At 46.6% G+C, this 22,174-nt stretch overlaps 1 protein-coding gene across 1 annotated transcript in view; it reads left to right on the top strand.

The window, feature by feature from the left end:
- LOC113612359 (multidrug resistance-associated protein 9) overlaps nucleotides 1-22,174 on the top strand; it is a 59,396-nt gene that overhangs the window by 6,726 nt on the left and 30,496 nt on the right. The window contains 9 exon segments of the mRNA XM_027092192.1: nucleotides 1,057-1,230; nucleotides 1,615-1,762; nucleotides 5,085-5,233; nucleotides 7,827-7,934; nucleotides 12,718-13,014; nucleotides 16,518-16,589; nucleotides 18,983-19,002; nucleotides 19,004-19,096; nucleotides 21,392-21,464. Coding sequence (XP_026947993.1) covers nucleotides 1,057-1,230; nucleotides 1,615-1,762; nucleotides 5,085-5,233; nucleotides 7,827-7,934; nucleotides 12,718-13,014; nucleotides 16,518-16,589; nucleotides 18,983-19,002; nucleotides 19,004-19,096; nucleotides 21,392-21,464 — 1,134 coding nt within the window.

Genomic DNA, 22,174 nt, shown 5'->3' with positions numbered 1-22,174 from the left:
CTTAGGGGTGACCTCATCCAATCCCTTTGACCGTCAGTGAGGACACTGAAGCAGTACAGAGAATACTACAGCATTTAATAAAATTGATTGACTAATGGATCTGATGATTCCAACTGTGTAGTATTTGGGATGCCAAGTCCCAACAAAGACCATGCCTGTTGGACTTCAGAGTTGACATTTTCTTAAGCCCTTAATCCTTAGCAATAAAATCTTCGCCCTTTACACAAGAACATTTCCCTGGCCAAGGGAAACCTGGGTGGTGTGAGGTAAGGGAAAAGACTTGTTTCTTTCTTACACTTGCTCTTTCAGTTTGTTCAAAATATCCTGTATCAATTATGATTAGATTCAGTTGCATATAACCGAAAACCTCCCAAAACAGTGGATTAAACAGGATGGATTTATTTCACTCTGTGTAAAAGGAGTCTGGAAGAGGATGATCTGGGGCTGGAGTGGGGACTTCCAGGCTTTTCTATTTTTCTTCATCACTACCTTAGCATGTGGCTCCCATAATGGTTCAGGATGGAAGCTGCAGGTCCAACCATCCCAACCATGTTTCAGAGAGCCGGTAGGAGGAAAGAGACTTCCAAGTTGAGTTGGCTCCCTCTAAGAATTCATCCCAAAGTTCCATTCAGCACTTTGGCTTATACCTCATTGCCCTTAACATAATTACATGGTCACCATGCTTCCACAAAGGAGGCTGGGAAATGTGGTCATTTTGCTGGGCCCATGGATGCCCTGATTAAGCAAGGTTGTACTAATAAGGAAGAAGGAGATAGAGCTATCAGGTAGGCAGCTGGCAACCTCGCCGGCATGTTCCCAGGTGGTACTTAAGCCTTTCTTCATTGGGATTCTCAGTTCTAAAAGACAGGCCTCTCCAAAGTCACACTAAAATGAGACCCACGAAACTCACCCTGTTGGTCCTCTGACAATTCTCTCCCCCTATAAGTCAGTTTTTCTCTTCCTTCCTCAGACCCCCTCAGCCATTCCAAAAGCCTTCAGTTGAGGAAATGTTTAGGTGGCCCTTCCAAAGGCTGAACCCATGTGCTTTCTTTCCAGGTGCTCAATATACTATCAAGTGATAGTTATTCTTTGTTTGAAGCTGCCTTGTTTTGTCCCTTGCTAGCCACCATCCTTATCCTAATGGCTGTCTGTGTGGTGTACGCCTTTTTCATCGTGGGGCCCACAGCTCTCATCGGGATATCCGTGTGTGTGCTATTCATCCCCATCCAGGTAATGGCAGGTCTCTGCTGTTGTACTTCACACACACTCTCACTGAAGTGGACTTTGTGTCCAGGGCCTGGCCCTGAAGCCTGGGCCCTTACTTTGAGCTCACAAACAGTACAGTTCTTTTACAACTTGAATTTGAATACCCTGGGGAAGGGGAGCATGCTTCTTCAGTTTGGCAAAGTCCCCAGCACTTTCCTTGCATCCTGGCAATTCATGCATTGGCCTCATCTGCCCTGACCCCAGTCGTGTCCCCCAGAGCACGTCAGCCACAACTCAAGGGAAGGATTCAGCTGAGAATCTCGGGCCTGACACACTCCAATCCCTGGATTTTTAGGCCAACTGCAACTCAGCAATTCTCTGAACACACTGTTTGTACCTCGATTTCAGATGTTTATGGCTAAGCTCAATTCAGCTTTTCTATGATCAGCAATTTTAGTGACAGATCAGCGAGTTCAGACGATGAATGAGTTTCTGACCTGCATCAAGCTGATTTAAATGTACACCTGGGAGAAATCTTTTACGAACGCCATCCCAGGTAGGATGAGCAGTTGCTGAAAGAACCACTTACCCTGTAGAATGTGCTCTTCTAAGGGGTTCTTAAGGGTCCTGGGGCCGGGCATTCTGGAAATTGGCTGAAGCGACCCCCGAGCTGATCTGTAGGCTTTTCAAAAAATTACAGAGATTTTAGAATAGACCCAAGGGCTCAGCAGGTGAGTGACATATGGTTTAGCCATACTGAGGTCAGTGAATCCTTGTACTGGCCAGTTACCTTTCACAAAAATAGTCCACTAAAACATTACGAGCAGGAGAAGAGCTGGCTCAGCCTATTTCCTTGACTGGGAAGATGTCCACACGGACACACGCACACACTAACACTTACACACATGTCCCCTCCTTGCCGGCAGCAGCCTCATCAGGATCGGATGTCTCACTGACTTGACATGCTTTGGGCAGATAAGAGAATGCATATATAGCTGTTTTGTTTTAAAGACGATATGAAGACTATTTCAATCAAATAAAAATGCAAATCTAATTGCAGGAATAGTTACATAATTGCTGACATAGACTCAGGTGGTTGACCAGTTAATGATTTGAACCACCGTTACAACTAACTCTCTGGATCCACAATTACACTTTTAGACCAGCATGTAATTGGGCCCGAAGCTGTGTATCCACATTTTAGGAAGCAGCTTTAGAGAATCTGCTTTTGAGACTGCCAAAGGAAGTGCCCCAGGTTGGGATGCTGGCAGCCCTATTGTACCCTCTTTGAAGACACAGAAATACTTCCTCACACTCTGAACTCACTTTAATACAATTTATTTGATGTGATTAAATTTGATTCCATTTGACATCATTCAATTTAAAACTCAATTTAATTCAAGTCAGTTTAACTCAATAAATATGTACCAAGTTCCTACTATGTGCAAGGCCATGGGAGTCACACAAAATAATTAGGAAAAGGGTCCCTAGTTTTAAAATTGAGGGAGGATGAGTTAACTAAGCTCAAAAATAGCTATTAGTTTGCTGGTTCTACTTCTAGAATATATCTGGAATCTTTCTGCTTCTCTTCATTCTACTGTCACCCTAGTCCAAGCAATGTCCTCTCCCTTCCAGCCTATGGCAAGAACTTCTGGATGCAACCCCTGCTTTCCTCCTTCCCCCTAAAACCCATGATGCACTCAGCAGCCAGAGTGACCTTTTAAAAATGTCAGTCAGATCTTGTCTCTCCCCTGCTGAACAAGCTTTAGTGGCCTCTTATCACACTTAGGTTTTTTCACGTTTAGGTCTTTTGGATGAAGTCCAGATTCCTTCCTATGGGCTATTAGATCCAGCACAGTCGGGCCCCTGCTGACCTCCTGACCTCATCACATCTTATCCCAGGCCTTGATACCTCAGCTTGAGCCACAGAAACCTTCTGTTTTTAGAACAAGATCCACACCCATTCATGCCTCAGGATCTCTGCCGTTGCTGTTCCCTCTGCTTGGAATGTCTTCTGCTAAGATGTTCATGCTGACTTTGTCTTGACTTTGGGTCTCCTGAAGTCAATGTCACTGACTCAAGAGGCCTTCTTTTTTTTTTTTTTTTTTTTGCGGTACGCGGGCCTCTCACTGCTGTGGCCTCTCCCGTCGCGGAGCACAGGCTCCGGACGCACAGGCTCAGTGGCCATGGCTCACGGGCCCAGACGCTCCGCGGCATGTGGGATCCTCCCGGACCAGGGCACGAACCCGTGTCCCCTGCATCAGCAGGGGGATTTTATAGGATAAAATGGATAAAATGCCACAAAAGAAACTGAGAGGAGCTCCACGGGTGTGAGAGATGAGCCTCCTGGCAGAGGTGGCGTTTTAGACAGGCCCTGAAGGATATAGCAGGGATGCGGACACAGATGGAGCTGGGGAAGCCCCCTGGGCAGGAGCAAAGGCCTGGAGGCTTTGCGTGGGGAGAAGGAGGTGGCTGGTGTTCTTGAGGGGAAGGGCGTGAGGACAGCATGCTTTGGATCCCAGCCTCTTAAGAGGCAAGTCACTTAACCTGCTAAGCCTTTCCTCTGCTGTCAGAAGGGCATAATGATGGCTTCTGCCGTGTCACACTGTGGTGAGAGCAGCCGAGGGAGAGCGTGCCTGTGCAGGGTTCAGCCCAGCACCTGGTCTGTAGGCAGCCCTCAGCGAGAAGGGCTGTGACACCATGTTGCTAATGTGAAAGGGTTTTTGCAGAGGACGCTGGGATTCCCATTAAGGACTCTTTAAACAGCAGGGGAGGGAAGCTTGAATTTTATGTGTGAGTGGTGCGGAGTCATGGCCTCATCTGGACTTACGGAAGGGAGATGTGCTGTTGGGTTTTTGCAGCTGTTCCTGAGACAAAGGGCAGGGGCCTCAATCTGGCAGTCTTCAGGCTGGCATATGTGTTTTGTTTGGCCCCTACAGTACTTTAACTTTTTCAATTAGTTCCCAACATTTAAGAGTAGGGAGATGTCTCATAAAATTCCACATCTCAGACTTCATAACAGTCTGGTGAGCCTGGGACATCCTCGCTCTGGTATTGCTCTCTGCCCACTCCCTTCATTTACCTTACTTGCCTGACCCCTGTAGGCATCTGAGTGTATGACTCCTGACACACAGAGAATCAGATCAGGAGGGACCTTGGAAACCATCCAGCAATGGCAGCTGACATGTACTGAACCCCCAGTACATGCTGGCATTGTGCTCCGGGCTGTCTGTGCTTCCTCCCATTTAAACTTCACAACAAGAGCCTTTAACACTCATTTGCAGGAGAACAAGGCAGGAGTAATATGTTTCTTTTTTTTTTAAATTGAAGTATAGTTGGTTTACAATGTTGTATTAGTTTCAGGTGTACAGTAAAGTGATTCGGTTATACATATATATATTATATATGTATATATATAATATATATATGTTCTTTTTCAGATTCTTTTCCATTATAGGTTACAAGGTATTGAGTATAGTTCCCTGTGCTCTACAGTAAATCCTTGTTGTTTATCTATTTTATATATAGTAGTGTGTATCTGTTAATCCTAGACTCCTAATTTATCCCTCCCCCTGCCCCTTCCCCTTTGGTATCTATACTTTGTTCTCTATGTCTGTGAGTCTCTTTCTGTTTCCTAGATAAGTTCATTTGTATTACTTTTTTAGATTCCACATATAAGTGCTATCATATGATATTTGTCTTTCTCTGTCTGACTTACTTCACTTAGTATGATAATCTCTAGGTCCACCCTTGTTGCTGCAAATGGCAATATTTCATTCATTTTTATGGCTGAGGAATATTCCATTGAGTAATACATTTCTTAATGCTGGTGCTTGACAAGCAAAATAAGACCACCGTGGACTGTTTCTATTTCACAGATATAAGGAAGAGGGAAAGGAGATTACTGGAAAAAGCTGGATTTGTCCAAAGTGGAAACTCAATGCTGGCCCCCATTGCATCCACCATAGCCATTGTACTGACATTCACCTGCCACATCCTCCTGAGATGAAAGCTCGCTGCCCCAGTGGTAAGCACCTCTTTAGAGCTGGCCTCTTCTGTACCCAACTCTGCAAGTGCCAGGTGGGTAGCTCCTCTGGCACTGGCATCAGAACACCCAATCACGGTGAGCAAGAAGACAGCAGAATTCCACCCTGACTTCTAAAACAAGTACTTGAGCTGCCTGGGAGCCGAGGAGAGCTTAGTAGCAACTCTTATTCAGTCTACAGCAGGGCAGGGGTAGTAGTTAATGCTGGAACACAATTTTTCATTTGGACATTGAAACCAAAGGAGCCCTTGGCTATTTTATTCTTATTTATCCATATATACGCCAAGAAAAGAGTTGGTGAAAGTTCTCCGGGTGGGAGGGGTGTCAGTATTGGGAGAGGCAGTGTGGTGTCCAGATCAGGGTCCCCCTTGTTTAAAGCCCGACTCCACACTTGCTAGCTATGACTTACAGCAATTCACGGAACCTCTCTTGTCTCGGTTTTATTATCTGTAAATGGGGTGATGACAGTCCCTATCGTAGTGAGGATGGACGTTGTCTTCCACAAAGCACTCGGTCAGCACCTCGAATGCGGTAAATGCTGCATAAGTTGTTGCTGTTCTCATTAGCCTTATGCTCACCCAGGCCAGGCATATTCAGGCTGAAAGCCTCAGAAGGAGAATTGGAGTGAACGTGAGGGGCTCAGGACCTGAGCTAGAGAGGAAATGGCCCCTGACTGAAATAAAGAAACAAACATTTCAGATATTAAAGCAGATTCTGAAGGGCAAGTGGTTGGAAGAAAGAACACAAGGCAAGAAAAGGAGAGAGAGAGAATGAAACTAAAAAGGAGAGGTATGCTCACCAGAAAAGAATTGCACCAAAAATCAGGGATCTGGAGGGGAGGATGGAGGCACGTTTGAGAAGGCAGGATCCTCTTCTGGGGCATTCACTGTGGCGCTGTCAATCCAATTATTGCCCCGTGTTTCTTTGGGAGATACTTTAATTTTCTTAGTTTCTTCACACGCATTTTTCTCTCACACACTCTGGGGACTTGAACATAGCCATGAACCGAAAGCCAAAACGAACAGCAATGGTTGATGTACAGAATGAATGTTACTGGATTATAGTGGCTGCTGTCTACCACCCCAAACCAAAAAAAAATTTTTTCCCAGAACACACCAAGCAAATTAATTTGAAACCAAATTGAGTGCACATTGTTAATATTTTTAAAAACAATGATTTGGAAGAAATCTAGACCAAGAACAAATTCCCTGAATGCGAGGCTCGTATTTCTTTGGCCTAAGAATCCCTTTCAGTCTCCTCCTCTGCCAGAGCCACATGAGTAGGAGGGCAGCCCTGAGGAGCTGTCACATCAGGCAACCCGGGGACTCTGCTAGCCAGGGCCTGGGTTTCCTGAGCCAAGATAGTGCTCTAGGGCCTGGGGGAGCTGAATTCTCTTTGGGGATGTATTTAGGACCAGATGTGATGAAGGGAGCATCTTTCATCATCCTCTTAATGAACTAACTAGGATTAGTTGAAGCCTGGGGGCCCTGTCCACGGGGCCCATTCAACAGCAGGAAGGATCACTCCAGATTTGTCGGTGGAAGTTGTGTTTTTAATTTCTTAGATGGGTGGTTAGGGAGAGGCTGCTAATTACAAGGACAGATGAGAAGATGAAAGCTGAGAGATGAGATCATGCCCCCTGTGGGGCACCCACAGAGCAAGGAAACTTGTCTTCATTGCGGCTATATGATATTATCCACCCACCGGGCAGGGCTCAGTGGGGAAGGCCCTAGTGAAGGGGGGTCATTGTTCATTGTTTTGGAAATGACAGTGGAACCAAGGCTCTCAAATTGGTCCCTTATGTGTGTGTGGAGGCAGGGCATGGAGGCCAGACCCTGAGGGCAGGAGAACCAGCAACCAGCCTGGGCCAGGCACATAATTCTAGGGAGCTTCCACCTTCAACACTGGTCTCTGTGTGGTATGTAAAAGGATGCTCTATCTCTGAAGAGTCAGATGCCTCTGAAGCAACCGAGAGAAGGGGATAATTTAGGAAAAATCTGCATAGGTTTTTTTTGTTGTTTTTTTTTTCACGGTACACGGGCCTCTCACTGTGTGGCCTCTCCCATTGCAGAGCACAGGCTCCGGACACTCAGGCTCAGCGGCCATGGCTCACGGGCCCAGCTGCTCCGTGACATGTGGGATCTTCCCGGACCAGGGCACGAACCCGTGTCCCCTACATCGGCAGGCGGACTCTCAACCACTGCACCACCAGGGAAGCCCTGCATAGGTTTTTGAACGAATGGTCTAGGCCAAATAAGGATATGGTATGGATGGAGATTTCCAAAGGCCCTCAATTAGAGGCCCTTTTCAGACCTTATCCTCTGGATTGACAGAGATAAGGGGATAAGTTTCCCACCATTTTGGTGAAAATCCAAACGCAAAATAGTTTAAGATGTTAATACCTTCAATTTGCCAACCCATGATTTCTGAGCCATGAAATGAGAAAATTTTTCCTCTGAGAATCCCAACTGTGCTACTGTTTCTCATCTCAGGAAGTTTAATCCCCATGGACTTAATGGTTCAAAGCCAAGGCAACATCCCAACCTGAACTCTATACCTCTTTTTTGTTCTTCAGGCATTTAGTGTGATTACCATGTTTAATGTAATGGAGTTTTCAATTGCAATCTTACCTTTCTCGGTCAAAGCAGCAGCTGAAGTCAATGTCTCTCTAAGGAGAATGAAGGTATAACTAACACTGGGTGAGCAGGGAAGAAAGTTCTCATTTGGGGGCAGGAAAATTCCCAGATAAGGGGAGGCTGTGTCAACCCATTGGAGGGCTGGGTCACTGGTTTGGTGGGTGTTGGGAGAAGAGCCTCCATTCAGTGTTGGATACACAAATATGCATCAAGCAGGATATAGGCAGAGTATTATAGGTGGCCTGCCCTTTTAGTAAAACTGAGATGGAGTCTCCACCCAGGGAGATGATGTTCCTGACCCTCTACTCTTTCTCCAAGCCATGACTCTTAACTTGTTCCAGGAGTGGAGCTCAGTTTGTACTGAGCCATCTCCCCTTTGCCTACCTAGTTTGTTCTAGGATGTGTGTGGTGACAGAAGTGATGAAGACGGTGGCGGGGGGAGACACCATATTTATACACTCATTTAGTCATTTTATTTATTAATTTATTCATTCATCAAAGATTTACTGTGTGAGTCCCAAACAGGATCAACACAAAGAGAACCACATAAAGACACATTGTAATTAAAATGGCAAAAATTAAAGATAAAGAGAGACTATTAAAAGCAGCAAGGGAAAGCAGCAAGTTACATACAAGGAAACTGCCATAAGGCTATCAGCTGACTTCAGCAGAAACTCTGCAGGTCAGAAGGGAGTGGCACGATATATTTAAAGTGATGAAAGGGGAAAAACTACAACCAAGAATACTCTACACCACACGACTCTCATTCAGATTTGATGGAGAGTTCAAAACTTTACAGACAAGCAAAAGCTAAAAGAGTTCAGAACCATCAAATCAGCTTTACAAGAAATGTTAAAAGGACTGTTCTAAGCTAGAAAGAAAAGAACACAACTAGAAACATGAAAATCACAAAAGGAAAAAGTTTATCAGTAAGGGCAAATATACAGTAAAGGTAGTTAATCAACTATGTATAAAATTGGTAGGAAGGTTAAAAGACAAAAGTAGTAAAATCATCTAAATCCACAATATATAGTTAAGGGATAACAAAACAAATTGATGTAAAATATGGAAAAACGGTACTTGTGGGGGAAGAGAGTAGAAACTCAGGGTTGTTAAAATGCATTTGAAATTAGGAGATCAGCAACTTAAAATAATCGTGTATATATATGTATAGATTGCTATATATAAACCTCATGGTAACCACAAACCATACATTTATAATAGATAAACACACACACAAAAAAGAAAGGAATCCAAACATAACACTAAAGATAGTCATCAAATCACAAAGGAAGAGAGCAAAAGAAGAAAAGAACAAAAAAGAACTACAAAAACAACCCCAAGACAATTAACAAAATGACAATAACTACCCATTATTACTTTAAATGTAAATAGACTAAATGCTCCAACAACAAAAAAAAAGACATAGAGTGGCTGAATGGATATGAAAACAAAACCGATATACATGCTGCCTGCAAGAGACTCACTTCAGATCTAAAGACACACACAGATTGAAAGTGAGGGGATGGAAAAGGCATTCCATGCAGATGGAAATCGAAAGAAAGCTGGAGTAGCAATACTTATATCAGAAAAAATAGACTTTAAAACAAAGACTGTTACAAGAAACAAAGGCATTACGTAATGATCAAAGGATCGATCCAAGAAGAAAATATAACAATTATAAATACATATGCACTCAACATAGGACCCACTTAAATATATAAAGCCAATATTAACAGATATAGAGAAATTGACAGTAGCACAGCAAAGGAAGGCATTGGCAAAACGAAAAGACAACCTACTGAATGGGAGAAAATATTTGCAAATGATATGACTGATAAGGGGTTAATATCCAACATATATAAACAGCTCATACAACTCAACATCAAAAACCCAAACAACCCAATTAGAAATGGGCAAAAGAACTGAATAGAAATTTTTCCAAAGAGGAAATGCAGATGCCAACAGGCACATGAAAAGATGTTCAACATCGCTAATCATCAGGGAAATACAAATCAAAACCACAATGAGATATCACCTCACACCTGCCAGAATGTTTATCATCAAAAAGAACACAAATTACAAATGTCGAGGAGGATGTGGAAAAAAGAGAACCCTCGTATACTGTTGGTAGAAGGTAAATTTGTGCAGTCACTATGGAAAACAACACTGTGGAGGTTCCTCAAAAAACTAAAAATAGAACTACCATATGACCCAACAATTACTCTCTGGGGTATATATCTGAAGAAAACAGAACACTAATTTGAAAAGATACATGCACCACAATGTTCATAGCAGCATTATTTACAAAAGCCAAGACACGGAAGGAACCTAAGTGTCCATTGAGAGGTGAATGGATAAGGAAGATGGTGGTACATATACACAATAGAATATTACTCAGCCATAAAAAGAATGAAATTTTGCCATTTGTAGGAACGTGGATGGACTTGGAGGGCATTATGCTAAGTGAAATAAGTCAGACAAAGAAAAACAAATACTAAATGATATCATGTAAATGTGAAGTCTAAAAAAGTAAAGCAAAATACCCTGAATATAACAAAAAGGAAACAAACTCACAGATATAAAGAACAAACTAGTGGTTACCAGTGGGGAGAGGGAAGGGGAAGGGGCACAATAGGAACAGGGGATTAAGCGGTACAAACTGTTATGTATAAAATAAATAAGCTACAAGGATATATTGTACAGCACAGGAATATAGCCAATATTTTATAATAACTTTAAATGGAGTATAATCTATAAAAACTTTGAATCACTATGTTGTGTATGTGAGACTAATATTGTAAATCAACTATATCTCAATTTAAAAAAAGATTTACTGTATGCTTCCTATATGCAAGGCACTGTGGAAAATGCAAATATAAGGAAGAGAGCCTTTACTCTTAAGAGCCTCCAGTCTAGTACAGGACCAGGTATCCCAGTAATTGCTATATATAGTAAGGGTGAAAGTGATGTGTAGGAAGGGCAGATAAAGTGGTTTTGAAGTTGAGGCAAGGAAAGGAAAAGGAGAAGCACATTTCAGTCAAGAGAACAGTGCATTCAGACCTCTGTGAATTGATTGGAAGATCTTATTTACTCACGTCTGAAATGTGGATGTCATTTTAAGCATCCTAGGTGCCTGTATCCCTCTTCTCCCTTACCATCCACATTGAACCAATCAAGAATCCTGTTGGGACTTCCCTGGTGGTGCAGTAGTTAAGAATCCTCCTGCCAATGCAGGGGACACGGGTTCGAGCCCTAGTCCGGGAAGATCCCACATGCTGCAGAGCAACTAAGCCCGTGCACCACAGCTACTGAGCCTGCGCTCTAGAGCCCTTGAGCCACAACTTCTGAGCCAGTGTGCCACAACTACTGAAGCCCACGTGCCTAGAGCCTGTGCTCCGCAACAAGAGAAACCACTACAATGAGAAGCCTGCGCATTGCAACGAAGAGTGACCCCCACTCGACACAACTAGAGAAAGCCCGCACACAGCAACGAAGACCCAATGTGGCCAAAAATTTAAAAAAACAAAAAAAGAATGACACAAATAATAGTTAAAAAAAAAAAAAAAGAATCCTGTTGACTCACCTCCTGATCACTGTATTCCTTCAATTTTAAGAGGCACCATTTATGAGATTGGATTGGAAGGTGCACTGTTGAGTTATTACATTTTGAACAAAACACAGACTTAACCTCATGACATTAATTGTGTAATGGTATCCAATATCTTAGAGTAGAGGAACAATGCTATTTCTTGACTCCACAACCTCCACTCTGTCCCTAGTGTCATCACCTTCATTCAAGACTTCATAGTCTCTCATCTGAACTATCACAGTGACTGAAGAACCAATTGTCTTTTTCCAATGTTGTCCTTTTCAAATACATATTGCACTGTTAATTGAGCTTTAAAATATTTGTCTGATCACTGACATTAACCTGCTTGAAATCCTTGTCCTTCACTCTCCAGGACTGAGCCTGAGTCCTCCATCAGCACGTCCTCAGTTATGTCTCCACTTCATTTCTTATCCCCTTCCTACCTTGAGCTCTTGGCCCTCGGTTATACTGAACTTCCCGTCTTATACCTCTCATCCCCCCAAACCATGCTATTGCCTATTTTTGCTCATGCTGTGCCCTCTACTAGAAAGCTCTCCTCCCCTAACCCCTCCCTCATCTTTGCCTGTACAGCACTGTACAGACTCAGCTCAGGCATCAATTACATGGGCCTCAAGGATGTGGAGCCAAGTGTCCCATCCCTGGCAGTTACAGGGCTTTGTCCCTGTCACATTTCACTGAAATGATCTGTGCATGTTCCCATCTCCGCCTGGACTGCAGTCTCTTCAAGGACAGGAAGCACGCCTTATTACTAATATTTGCATTTCTGTCGTTTACCCCAGAATCTGGCACAGAGTAGGCACTTGGCAGGTGTTTTGTTGAACTGAGCTGAGTGGGGACTTAGGAAGAAGACACAGCAGAGACAGAACATGTGACCTTGGTTTCTTAAGCATTAGTGTCAAGCAGTGAAGCCAACCACCCAAAGACTGGCAAAAGCTGGCCATCTTGGGCATAAGGGTAAATTGTAGCTGGGATCAGCATTCTCCAATGTGGGTGACCCAGATATGCCTTGTGCTTAAAAAGGCATCTGTTCTACATAATATGAGCTAATCGACTATTTTTGCTACAGCTTCTCCTGGGGGAATATCTTCAGAATACCTTTCCTGGATGTCCCAGGTAGAATTCCCAAGATTATGATTTGGGGTCATTAGAAGATATACTGGGATGATTCTTGCAAATGGATGACGTCTGCCAAGTTAACTTTGTTTCTTTACTCTTAGAAAATTCTCATAGCTAAAAGCCCCCCATCTTACATCACCCAACCAGAAGAGCCAGATACGGTCTTGCTTTTAGCAAATGCCACCTTGACATGGGAGCAAGAAACCAGGGGGAACAGTGACCTAAAGAAAGTGCAGAATCAGAAGAAGCATCTTCTTAAGAAACAGAGGCCAGAGGCACACAGTTTGAGTCCATCAGGTCAGGGAGTCACCAGTGCCCAGGAGCAACATGGCAGCCCCAAATCGGTTCTGCACAATATAAGCTTTGTGGTGAGAAAGATGGGTATGTGTTCCAAAGGTGTGGCCTCCATCCTTCTTCCTTGTGTCACAGGACCATGGCCTTCTCAAGGCTGAATATAATTCAATTTGAGCAGGAGGTCGTGGTGGGATGGCTCCATTTCTCCCCAAATTTTAAAGCTATGCAAATGAACCCTGGAGACATCTCTTCAAGCTGAGAGAATACTGTTGTCTTAGTGGTTGTATTAGTGCCGATCTTCAAATTCCACAGGAGTTGAGAGCCAGTTGCAGTGTTTAATGGACAATCCATTTCAGGTGGCTAGACTCAAACTGACTAGCTTTCATAAGTCTTTTCAGATTTGTTCTTAATTTCACGTTGAAGTCCAGTAATAGATTATAATAGCTGACAGTTATGAGCAATTTCTGTTTACGAGGCACATAATTAACTCATTTAGCTACCCCAAAACCTTACGAGGTGGGTGTATAGCTGCCCCACTTTATGACTGAGGAACCAGAGACACAGCAGGTTAAATAACTCGTCCAAGTCATACAGCTCGAAAGTGGCAGAAGAGGGCTTCACACCCAGGGTGCCTGGTGCCACCACCTGCTCTTAACCACCAAGCGACACTGCTCTTGTAAAAAGCAAAATGAGTGCCACAAGCAGCCTAGGAACAGAAGCCGGCCAGATTCTGCTGATTGCCTCCCTCCCCTCGGGATTCGGGGATGGAGTCCTTAGAGCAGCTCTGCATTTGGGGAATGTTTGACCTTCTCTTGCATGTGGTTTTCTTGCCCTGGGTACTCGTCAGCCCACAGCCCGATGGCAGTGTTGATTTTGCTGCAAAGGGCTCAGCATTAATCTTGTGCCTAATATTTTAATCTCCCATCTTGTTGACTCACCCTTTCCCCATGCGAGCACTATAGAGGGAGAGGTTCTTATGTATTATGTGACGCTAGGCTCAGTAACTGGTGTAGAGTGATACCTCGTAGCTAACAAGGCTCTCTGCACATATTCATTGGAAATGATATTTGGTTGGCTGAGTGCAACTGAGCTTGGCTCTCAGTGAAGTCTTGCTGTGTGCAGCCCACTTGCTTTCTCATCACTTTTCCCCGCCTATGACGTGCAGCACCCAGATTACTTCAACCATGCCTTCAGCGTTGCTCCAGAGAGGACTCAGTGAACAGCTCTCGTGTTGTAAAGAAGCCTCCTCAGCCCTTCAATCGCTTTCCTCCTTTTCAGTACGTTGGTGGCTCATGACTTGTCGTCAAGGACATGGTCAAATATTTTGTGAAATAAGGTGAAGACAATGGGTGCAGCACAATGTCTTGGGGATTAGGGCTATGCCTCTCTAGCCTGGTGGACCCGGGCTCCAGTCCCAGCCACTCGCCAGCTGCATGGCCTTAAGCATATTGCCTAACCTCTTCAAGCCAGTTTCTTTACCTGCTCCATTGGTATTTTAATAATAGTACCCACTTCACAAGGTGGATGGGAGGATGGAAAGACACATCACGCACAAATGCTAAGTCCCCACGGACGGGAGCTATTGCTGTTGCCTTTTTCCTCTAACAATCATGTCCAGCTTAAGTGCTGCCCTTAAATGTCCTAAACTCAAGGCATCTATGTTTTTCCAAATTTAGTTCTAAGATTCCATTAGACCATAGCCTCCTTGAGGTCAGGGTACGTATCTGTGAACTTGTTCACAGTCGTGTGGCCTTACACTGAGCCCAGATCCTGGCACAGAGTAGGTTTCCAATAATGTTTTCCAAATAATCAGAAACTCAGGGGTGCAGGCCTCATGGATTTCCTGCTGAAGACAAGGATGAATCTAGAAGGCTTAGATCTGGCCACAAGTAGTGGACAGGACTCAACAAAGAGCCAAGTGTCTAGGGAAGCTGGATCCATCCCTGTGTCTCTTTGTCCCAGTCTTCATAACGCCCCGGTTCCTTGTAGTCCTTTTGGTGGAATTAAAATTGATCCGCTTCTCTTACCTGCAGCGCCAGTGACAGTAAAGGCAGGGACTGCATCTACCTTGATCACTGCTTTATTGCCAGTGCCTAGTGCAGTATCTGGTGTTCAGTAAAGGCTTATCCAAGGGCTGAATGATGACAGGCAACAACCCTCTTGTGCTGGGGGTAGCAGGCAGGCGAGGGGCCCTCTGGTCTAGCTCAGGTGGGAAAGAAGCCACATTTGGCCCCGTGCTGGGCATCTTTGCTCTGAGGCATCACTGGGAGCAGGTCTCAGTGAGAATGTTCTAGATGTTCCAACTGCTGCATTGCAATATCTGCTTGAACACAAGAGTGGTCTCACCTCAGAGTCTCCACATGGACTCCTATTCTGCCAGCCATGCCCCCCCCCATAACTACACAGCTCACTCCCTTGCCCCCTCTGGGTCTTACTCAGACATCACCTGTAGCAGGTACTGTCAGTGACCCATCCGTGTGACCTGGCCATCTTCCAGCTGCCAGATCTGCATCTGTGTGCCTGAGGGCCCTCCCCACCACCCTCAGTAAACCGAGGGAGCAGCTCTCAAACACTGACTGTTGGCTATTTAACCTGACTCCCTCAGCCATTGCGGGGACAAAGCCATGCTCAGTTTCTGCAGTTCCTTGAGTTTCCCAGCAGCATTGAGCTTCATTTGCCTCCTGTGGGAGCTGACCTAACAGCACTCCCCTGATGGGCCACCTTCCTCCTCCTGTACCATCCCCCTCCCCCCAGCGGGTGTTTTCTGCACCTCCCCAGCAAGCTACCTTCACTCAATTCCTTGCTTTGTGGTCTCCTTCTGGGAGAGCTCAAGCTAAGAGGTCCACATGTCCAGTAAGGCTCCCCGCCCCCATCTCCTCGCTGCTTTATCTGCTCCCATGGCATGTATCTGACATACTCCATATTTTACTTACTTATCTTGTTTACTGTCTCCCCAACTAAAACATAAGCTCCGTGCGGGCAGACCCAGACTTTTGACTGTGATGTTCTCTGCTGTATTGTGCTATTGCTGGTGTTCAGAACAGCACCTGGCACAAAGCAGGCTTTAGCAATGATTTGTCAGCTGGATTGATAGATCTGCGGCTGTAGAAAAGTCCATGAAGCCAACACGCTGGAACAGCCTAACTGCTCAGTAATTTCAGACTGAGTTGTGATGGAGGAAGGATGCTCTAAGAGGACTTTTAAAAAGCACCCGGCCTCCTGTACTTGCAGGCTGTCACTGTCCCTCTGGGTTGTGCAGCCATTGACGTCCATTAGATTTACTTTCCTGGAGTCGGCACAGGACCACCCTCCTGTTCAGGGCCTGTGTGTCCCAGAGCAGCGCAAGGCTATTCTGCACCGGTGCTTATACATGACTTCTAGAAGCCCTCCGGGTGCTGTGCTGGGGTGTGCAGAGGAGGCTCTTAATTAAGACTGAGGCTCCTGCCTCCTATGAGGCCGTGTATCAGGGTTGGGGGGTGAGGCTGCAACTGCCACCTCACAGAGCCAGCAGTGTCCCACTGGTCCCTGCCTGGCCTGGCCAGTGCAGTTTGGTGGTGACCCTCTAAGAACTCGGAGAATGACTGTCTTTTTTCTGTTTCTCTGGTAGGGGAAGGTCTTGGGCATCTGTGGGAATGTTGGAAGTGGAAAGAGCTCCCTCCTTGTAGCTCTCCTAGGACAGGTAAGCTGTGTGCTAAGCGTTGTGACGATGGAGTGGCTCCCTGTTGGCCGCGTTTGGGGCCCTGGGCTCGGCCGCACTGGACTCTGTGCTCATAGTTAACGGTGATGCCCAGGAGGTCAATGCACTTGGCAGTTCCAGGCCCATGGCAGGTGGGGGCCGGGCCTTCCACGCACTCTCCCCAGTTTGCCTCCTGAGGACATGAGTTAAGCAGCGATAGCTTCCTTGCCTGGAGCTCCATCTTGGTCAAAGGAAGCAATGGGTCATTAAATCCATGTTTTCTCATGACATGCTTGGCCTGTGCCAAATAGAAAGGCCGGCCAGGCAGCTTGGCGGGGAAAATCCCAGGAAACTGCGACTCTCGGTGACTTTAGATCCATCTCCATTTCCCCAGCGTCTGCCCTGAGCAGCTGTTCCTCAATGGAGGAGGGGCTGAATGAATGTGTGAACCAAAGTACACCTCATGGTAGCAAGGGAGGGCGGGTGCACTCTCCTCCTTTGTCTGCTACTTCTAGCTGCTTGACCCCAGGGAAATGGCCAAGCCATTCACTGTATCCACAGTAAATGAATAGTTCACAGTTGCCAAGGCTTCTCATTCCAAATGAATGAGAAACTTTCTGGGGAAAGAAATTAAGTTCTCTTTCTCTCCACTCTGTGTTCCTAAAGGGAAGGTTGGACACCTGGGATTGCCTTTGCCTGCCATAGAGACAGGGGGATGCTAGGCTCAGAAGAGCCCCTCCAGACCAGGGTGACTCATTCTGGCCTCAGCTGACTCATTTGTAGAAAGAGTGACAACTCCTTCCCTGCTTGAAGGCGGAGGCAGGGGCTGAGTTAGGTGAGCTGTGGCAGTTCCTCAGGCTCCGGGATTCAGCGTGAGTGCCTTTGATAACCCTAGAGTCAGTAGGGGCATTACAGGTGACCCAGCCCAATTCTCCACCTAATAACATGAGTCCTTTCCACTGAATCCTATAAGAGATGAGTCAACCTCTGCTCAGATGCCTCTAGTGATGGGGAACTCATTATCTCTTTAGAGAGACTTGAGGTATATGGGAGTGAAATTTGCCTCATTTTAACTTCTACCCTATGGTCTGCTCCTGTGGAATGTCCCAGAGAAAACAGAATCCATCTCCCATGTGACAGTGGTGGGATCAGGCCCCTCACGTGGTCACTTGGGAGGCCCCTCACATGGTCACTGGGTTAAATGAGTGGGCTCTGGACGGCATGGTTTCACCAGCTAAACTGAGATAAGTCACTTAACCTCACTTAAACTGGATAAGTCACTTAACCTCTCTGAGCCCTGGTTGGCTCATCTGTAAAATGGGGCTAAGGATGTTGTGATGAAGACTAAATGAGATAACTGATATAATAGTAGTTACAGGACAATTCCCAGCGCCAGCCACAGTGATTAGCATTTTATATGTACTTAACACAGTGCCTGGCATACACCCTATTCATTTTAGCTATTATTATTATAGTTGTTGTTGTTATTGTTATTATCATTCTCTCTTCTCCAAGTCTAATGTTCTCTATCCCTTAGACCATTCCTGAGGAGGAATGGGGTCACATCCCTCGGCCACCTTGGCTATCGTCCTTGGCTGTGCCCAACACACTGCCGCTGGCCCATGAGCACCAGTCCTGAGCACCACGGCCTGCCTCATACACCCTTTCCTGACAGCTACAAGCTGTCACCACCACTAGCCTCTCCTGTTATCTGCTGAGGCTCACCATGGAGGGCCATCTTAAATGAACGTGGGTACTCAGGGTCACAGGCCGGAGCCCATGCATGTTTCTTAATTGGATTCCTCATTGTTTTGAAAGTTCAGAAGTTCTACATGAAACTAGACTTTGCAACTCCTCTTGAAAAATTAGAAACTCGCCACAGCAGGCTTGCATCCTTGCTTGGCACCAACTGTGCAATGGAGTCAAGGTTGCTTCCTTAGGATGGGGCATGCCAGGGCCCCCATCCACAGCAGTGCAGGCTGTGCCCTCTCCCTGGGGGCCTGGCTGAGGAGGGTGGGGTCTAGCCAGTGCACCTGGGGGAAGAGGGAGCCTTTGTGATGGGTCTGCTCAGAAAGCATCTCATCCTAGCTACACAAAGGTGCACATGTGCCAGCAGCAGCCTTGCAGCCTGTGCTCTCCAGAGCACAGGGCTCACCTCTGCCCCTTCTGGAACATGCCCACCTGGGCTCTCGCAGATGTTTGACTTTGAGACCCTTGGTCGGCACAGCCGGGCTTTGCAGTGTGTGGCAAGACAGCTTGTCACCCTCTTGCACCTTCCGAATTAATGCTCATACATTAAGTGGGTGGCGAGTGTGCAACAGGCCCCACCCCCACCCCCGCCGAGGAGAAGGTGGTGAGGCCTGGCTCCTGAAGGTTCTCTGGTGTTGTTGCTCCAGATGCAGTTACAACAAGGAATCTGGGACTCTGGCCTACGTTTCCCAGCAAGCATGGATCTCTCAGGGAAATGGGAGAGAAAACATATTATTTGGAGAAAAGTATGATCACCAAAGGTAATATTAACTTTGAAAGCATGAGGCATTTTAGTATTTGGTATAATCTGCTGCAGATGCTGATGCCATTGGTAATGATTGCTAACTGGGTTTCTTTAACGAGTTCTGATTAAACATTTGTCAGATCCAAATGGATGTTGCTTTTTCTCTTCCTGATCCAAGAGTTCTGGAGAGGTGCCTTCTGCAGACCTTTTTCTCTTCCTGATCCAAGAGTTCAAGAGAGGTGCCTTCTGCAGACCTGTGATCACGCTCTCAGAAACGTACGGAATCGCCACTCAATCCCAGTGCAGAGTAGCATATGTTCTGAGGTTCTCTGTAACAGTGCATATGGTGTCTGACTGGAGGAAGAGGAATCTGGCAAGTTTGCTTTAGGCCAAGTAACAAGAACTTTCCTTGAAATTGAGTGCAGCAGGTATGCAATTAGTCAGCCCTGAAACTATTAATTGACACCAGTTTTCAGGATATATCACTGCTGATGTCCCCAAAATGACCTAATGGAATGAAAACAAAGTTCAAGTCATAATTTTTGAATTCACTTTGGACCATTATATTTAAGCTCTGGAAATAGCTTCCTAAGGTTCTTTGCCGAGTTTGGTGTGCTGCCATGTACATTCTCTCGTTAGAGCCCCATAATCACCCATTTAAGGGAGGTCCTGGCATCATATCCCCATTTTACAGATGAAGAGGTTGAGGCCCAGAGAGGAGAGCTGACCTGCCAAAGGTCAAAGCTATTAAATGTCAGAGGAACTGCAGGTCAGCATCATTTGTTCCCACTGGAACTGCCTGACAGCCCCCTCAAGTGCCACGATGCTGAAGGAAAGACAAATGGAGTTGGTTTTACAAATCTGGCTGTCAGCTCTTTAACTGTGGTCTGGACTTTCACATCTTATTGCCTGAACCCACAAACTCTATCCTTACTGACGCCATCGGCCAGCATGTGGGTTCTCAGCAAGAGATCTGTTACTTCCCCTCCTTTTTCCTGGCCACGACATCCTGTCATCAAGAGGCTCAGTCAGGGAGTCCTTGGCACCAGCCGAACTGCTCTGCTCAGCATCTCCTGGACTGCCTTTGCCTGTGCCTCCTCCCAGCCCCGCCTGGAATGGCTTCTCTTTCGCCAGAAGCAGACTAGAGGGAGGGATTCCTGTCTTTTATTATTAGGACACCAGAGAGCAAATATTTACCAAATACCTGCAAGACACAGGACTATGCAGGACCATGTGGGCCAGCAGGGTGGCTCAGGTGTAACTTTGCCCTTGAGGTGCTCAAGTCTGTAAAGGGTTGTAGGAGATGCATAATGGGCCAAGGAGGAACGTGCCAAGGGCAGGAGACTGTGGTGGACTGTTCAGAGGCAGCGGAGATCACAAGAGGGAAGAGAGGGTGGCGCTTGAATTGGGCTTGAAGGATGGACTGAGCACCTTCCTATGTGGCATCTCTAGCAGGGGTTCTCCTCCTGGGGTGGATATTGAGACTCTCAGGACCACAGGAAGCAGGAGGGTGGGAGGAAGTTTAAGATGGGGGTGGAGCTGGCAAGAAGATGAAGATGCACTGAGCAGTCTGAATCTCACAGTCAAAGATTGGCAAGGTGATAACATTCATTATAACTACCGCTGATGGAAAACTTGCGCACGACAGCATGCTCTTGGCTTGATATGTGTTCCCACTTCTCACAACCCAATGAGAGTTAGTAGCCTATTGTGTAGAGTAGAGAGTGAGGATCAGGGAGGTACAGTCATTTGTTCAAGGTTACCCAGATGGATTCAAGCCCAGGTTGTTCTGATTCCAAAGCTGCTGGCTTAACCACCAGGCACACCAGCCCTAAAGTTGACACATGGGCACAATGCTCAGGGCGTCAAGAGCTGCCAGGACGTAGTGCGCCACCTGCCGGGTAGCTACCTGTGACCTGCCTGCTCACTCTAAGCTGGCACCGCCCACACGCTTCTCCTCGTCTACTAGTGGTCTTGCGGCCTCTGGGAGGCCTCCTCCAGCGACCTCAGCCCTCATTGGTGACTCCCTGCTCTGACTCCCACGAGCAATTTTCCCTTCAGCTGTTTCATGTGCACCGATTTCATCTTTCTTGAATGGTGGGAAGCCTGTGAGCAGAGGGGCCCTCCCAAGTCAACTCTGCATCAGGTAAGTGGGGCAGAGGTCAAGGGGAAGCTGCCCTTGGACATCAAAGACCAAGCAATCAGCCACCTCCTCGCCTGCCCATGGCACCAGCGCACCTTTGGAGCAACCTAGGGCTGCATGGACATGGGGTCTTTCTCACCATGCTGACTTCTAGCTTTCCACCCACAGGTATCAGCACACGGTTCGTGTCTGTGCCCTTCAGGTGGACCTGAGCACCCCACCTTACGAAGACCTGACTGAGGTGAGTCAAACCCAGAGCTCAGCCCCACAGCGGCTCATGGCAGCTCAACCGCCAGGTCCTATGGGCTGAAGCTCTGCAGGCACCAGTTCCTTCATATCCGTGTGCCCCAGAGGACAGAAAGATCCCAGGAAATGTGGGGAAAGTCAGGTTCTACCGTTCTGCATTCTCCACCTGGCTCCTTTCTTGGGAGATACCACAATGGATGTGACACCAACTCCACTTGTGCTGGGCTCAGCCTGGTCACTCTTGGGGTCACTTCCAATTTGCCTGTCATCTCAGGGAAGGTTTCTGGTGAAAGGTGCTTCCTCACCTCCTGGGCCAGCTCTGTCATCCTAAGACAGAGGTCATGGGTACAGCATTGTGACTGGAGGCCCAAGGGCCCCTTCCTGCCTCACTGGCCCTGCCCGCCCAGGAGTATAAGGATCATCTCCAACCATTGACCCCCTTGTTTAAAGGGCTGGCTGGGTCCTGGGCTGAGCCTGCCAACTCAGGTGACCCAGGGGAGTCACCGGGCCACCTTCTGTCTTCCCATCCCAGTGTACCCTCTGCACAGTCTTCCCACTCTGCCCAGGAGCCCAAAGAATGAGGCATCCTGAAGAAAGCCCAGTTCAGAGCACATTGTCATTCTCTGCTGGTACCTCCGTGTACCTGCATCAAAGAAATGGCCGTCACAGCCACTGCAGCCCTGGCCTTCCTGCCAGCGTTTGCTT

Source organism: Aethalodelphis obliquidens, unplaced genomic scaffold (assembly GCF_003676395.1).
Source record: "Aethalodelphis obliquidens isolate GAN/ISIS:26980383/991018 unplaced genomic scaffold, ASM367639v1 scaffold75, whole genome shotgun sequence".
Classification (NCBI taxonomy): domain Eukaryota; kingdom Metazoa; phylum Chordata; class Mammalia; order Artiodactyla; family Delphinidae; genus Aethalodelphis; species Aethalodelphis obliquidens.
The sequence above is the reverse complement of the archived record's forward strand: the minus strand, read 5'-3'. Positions and strand labels throughout refer to the sequence as shown.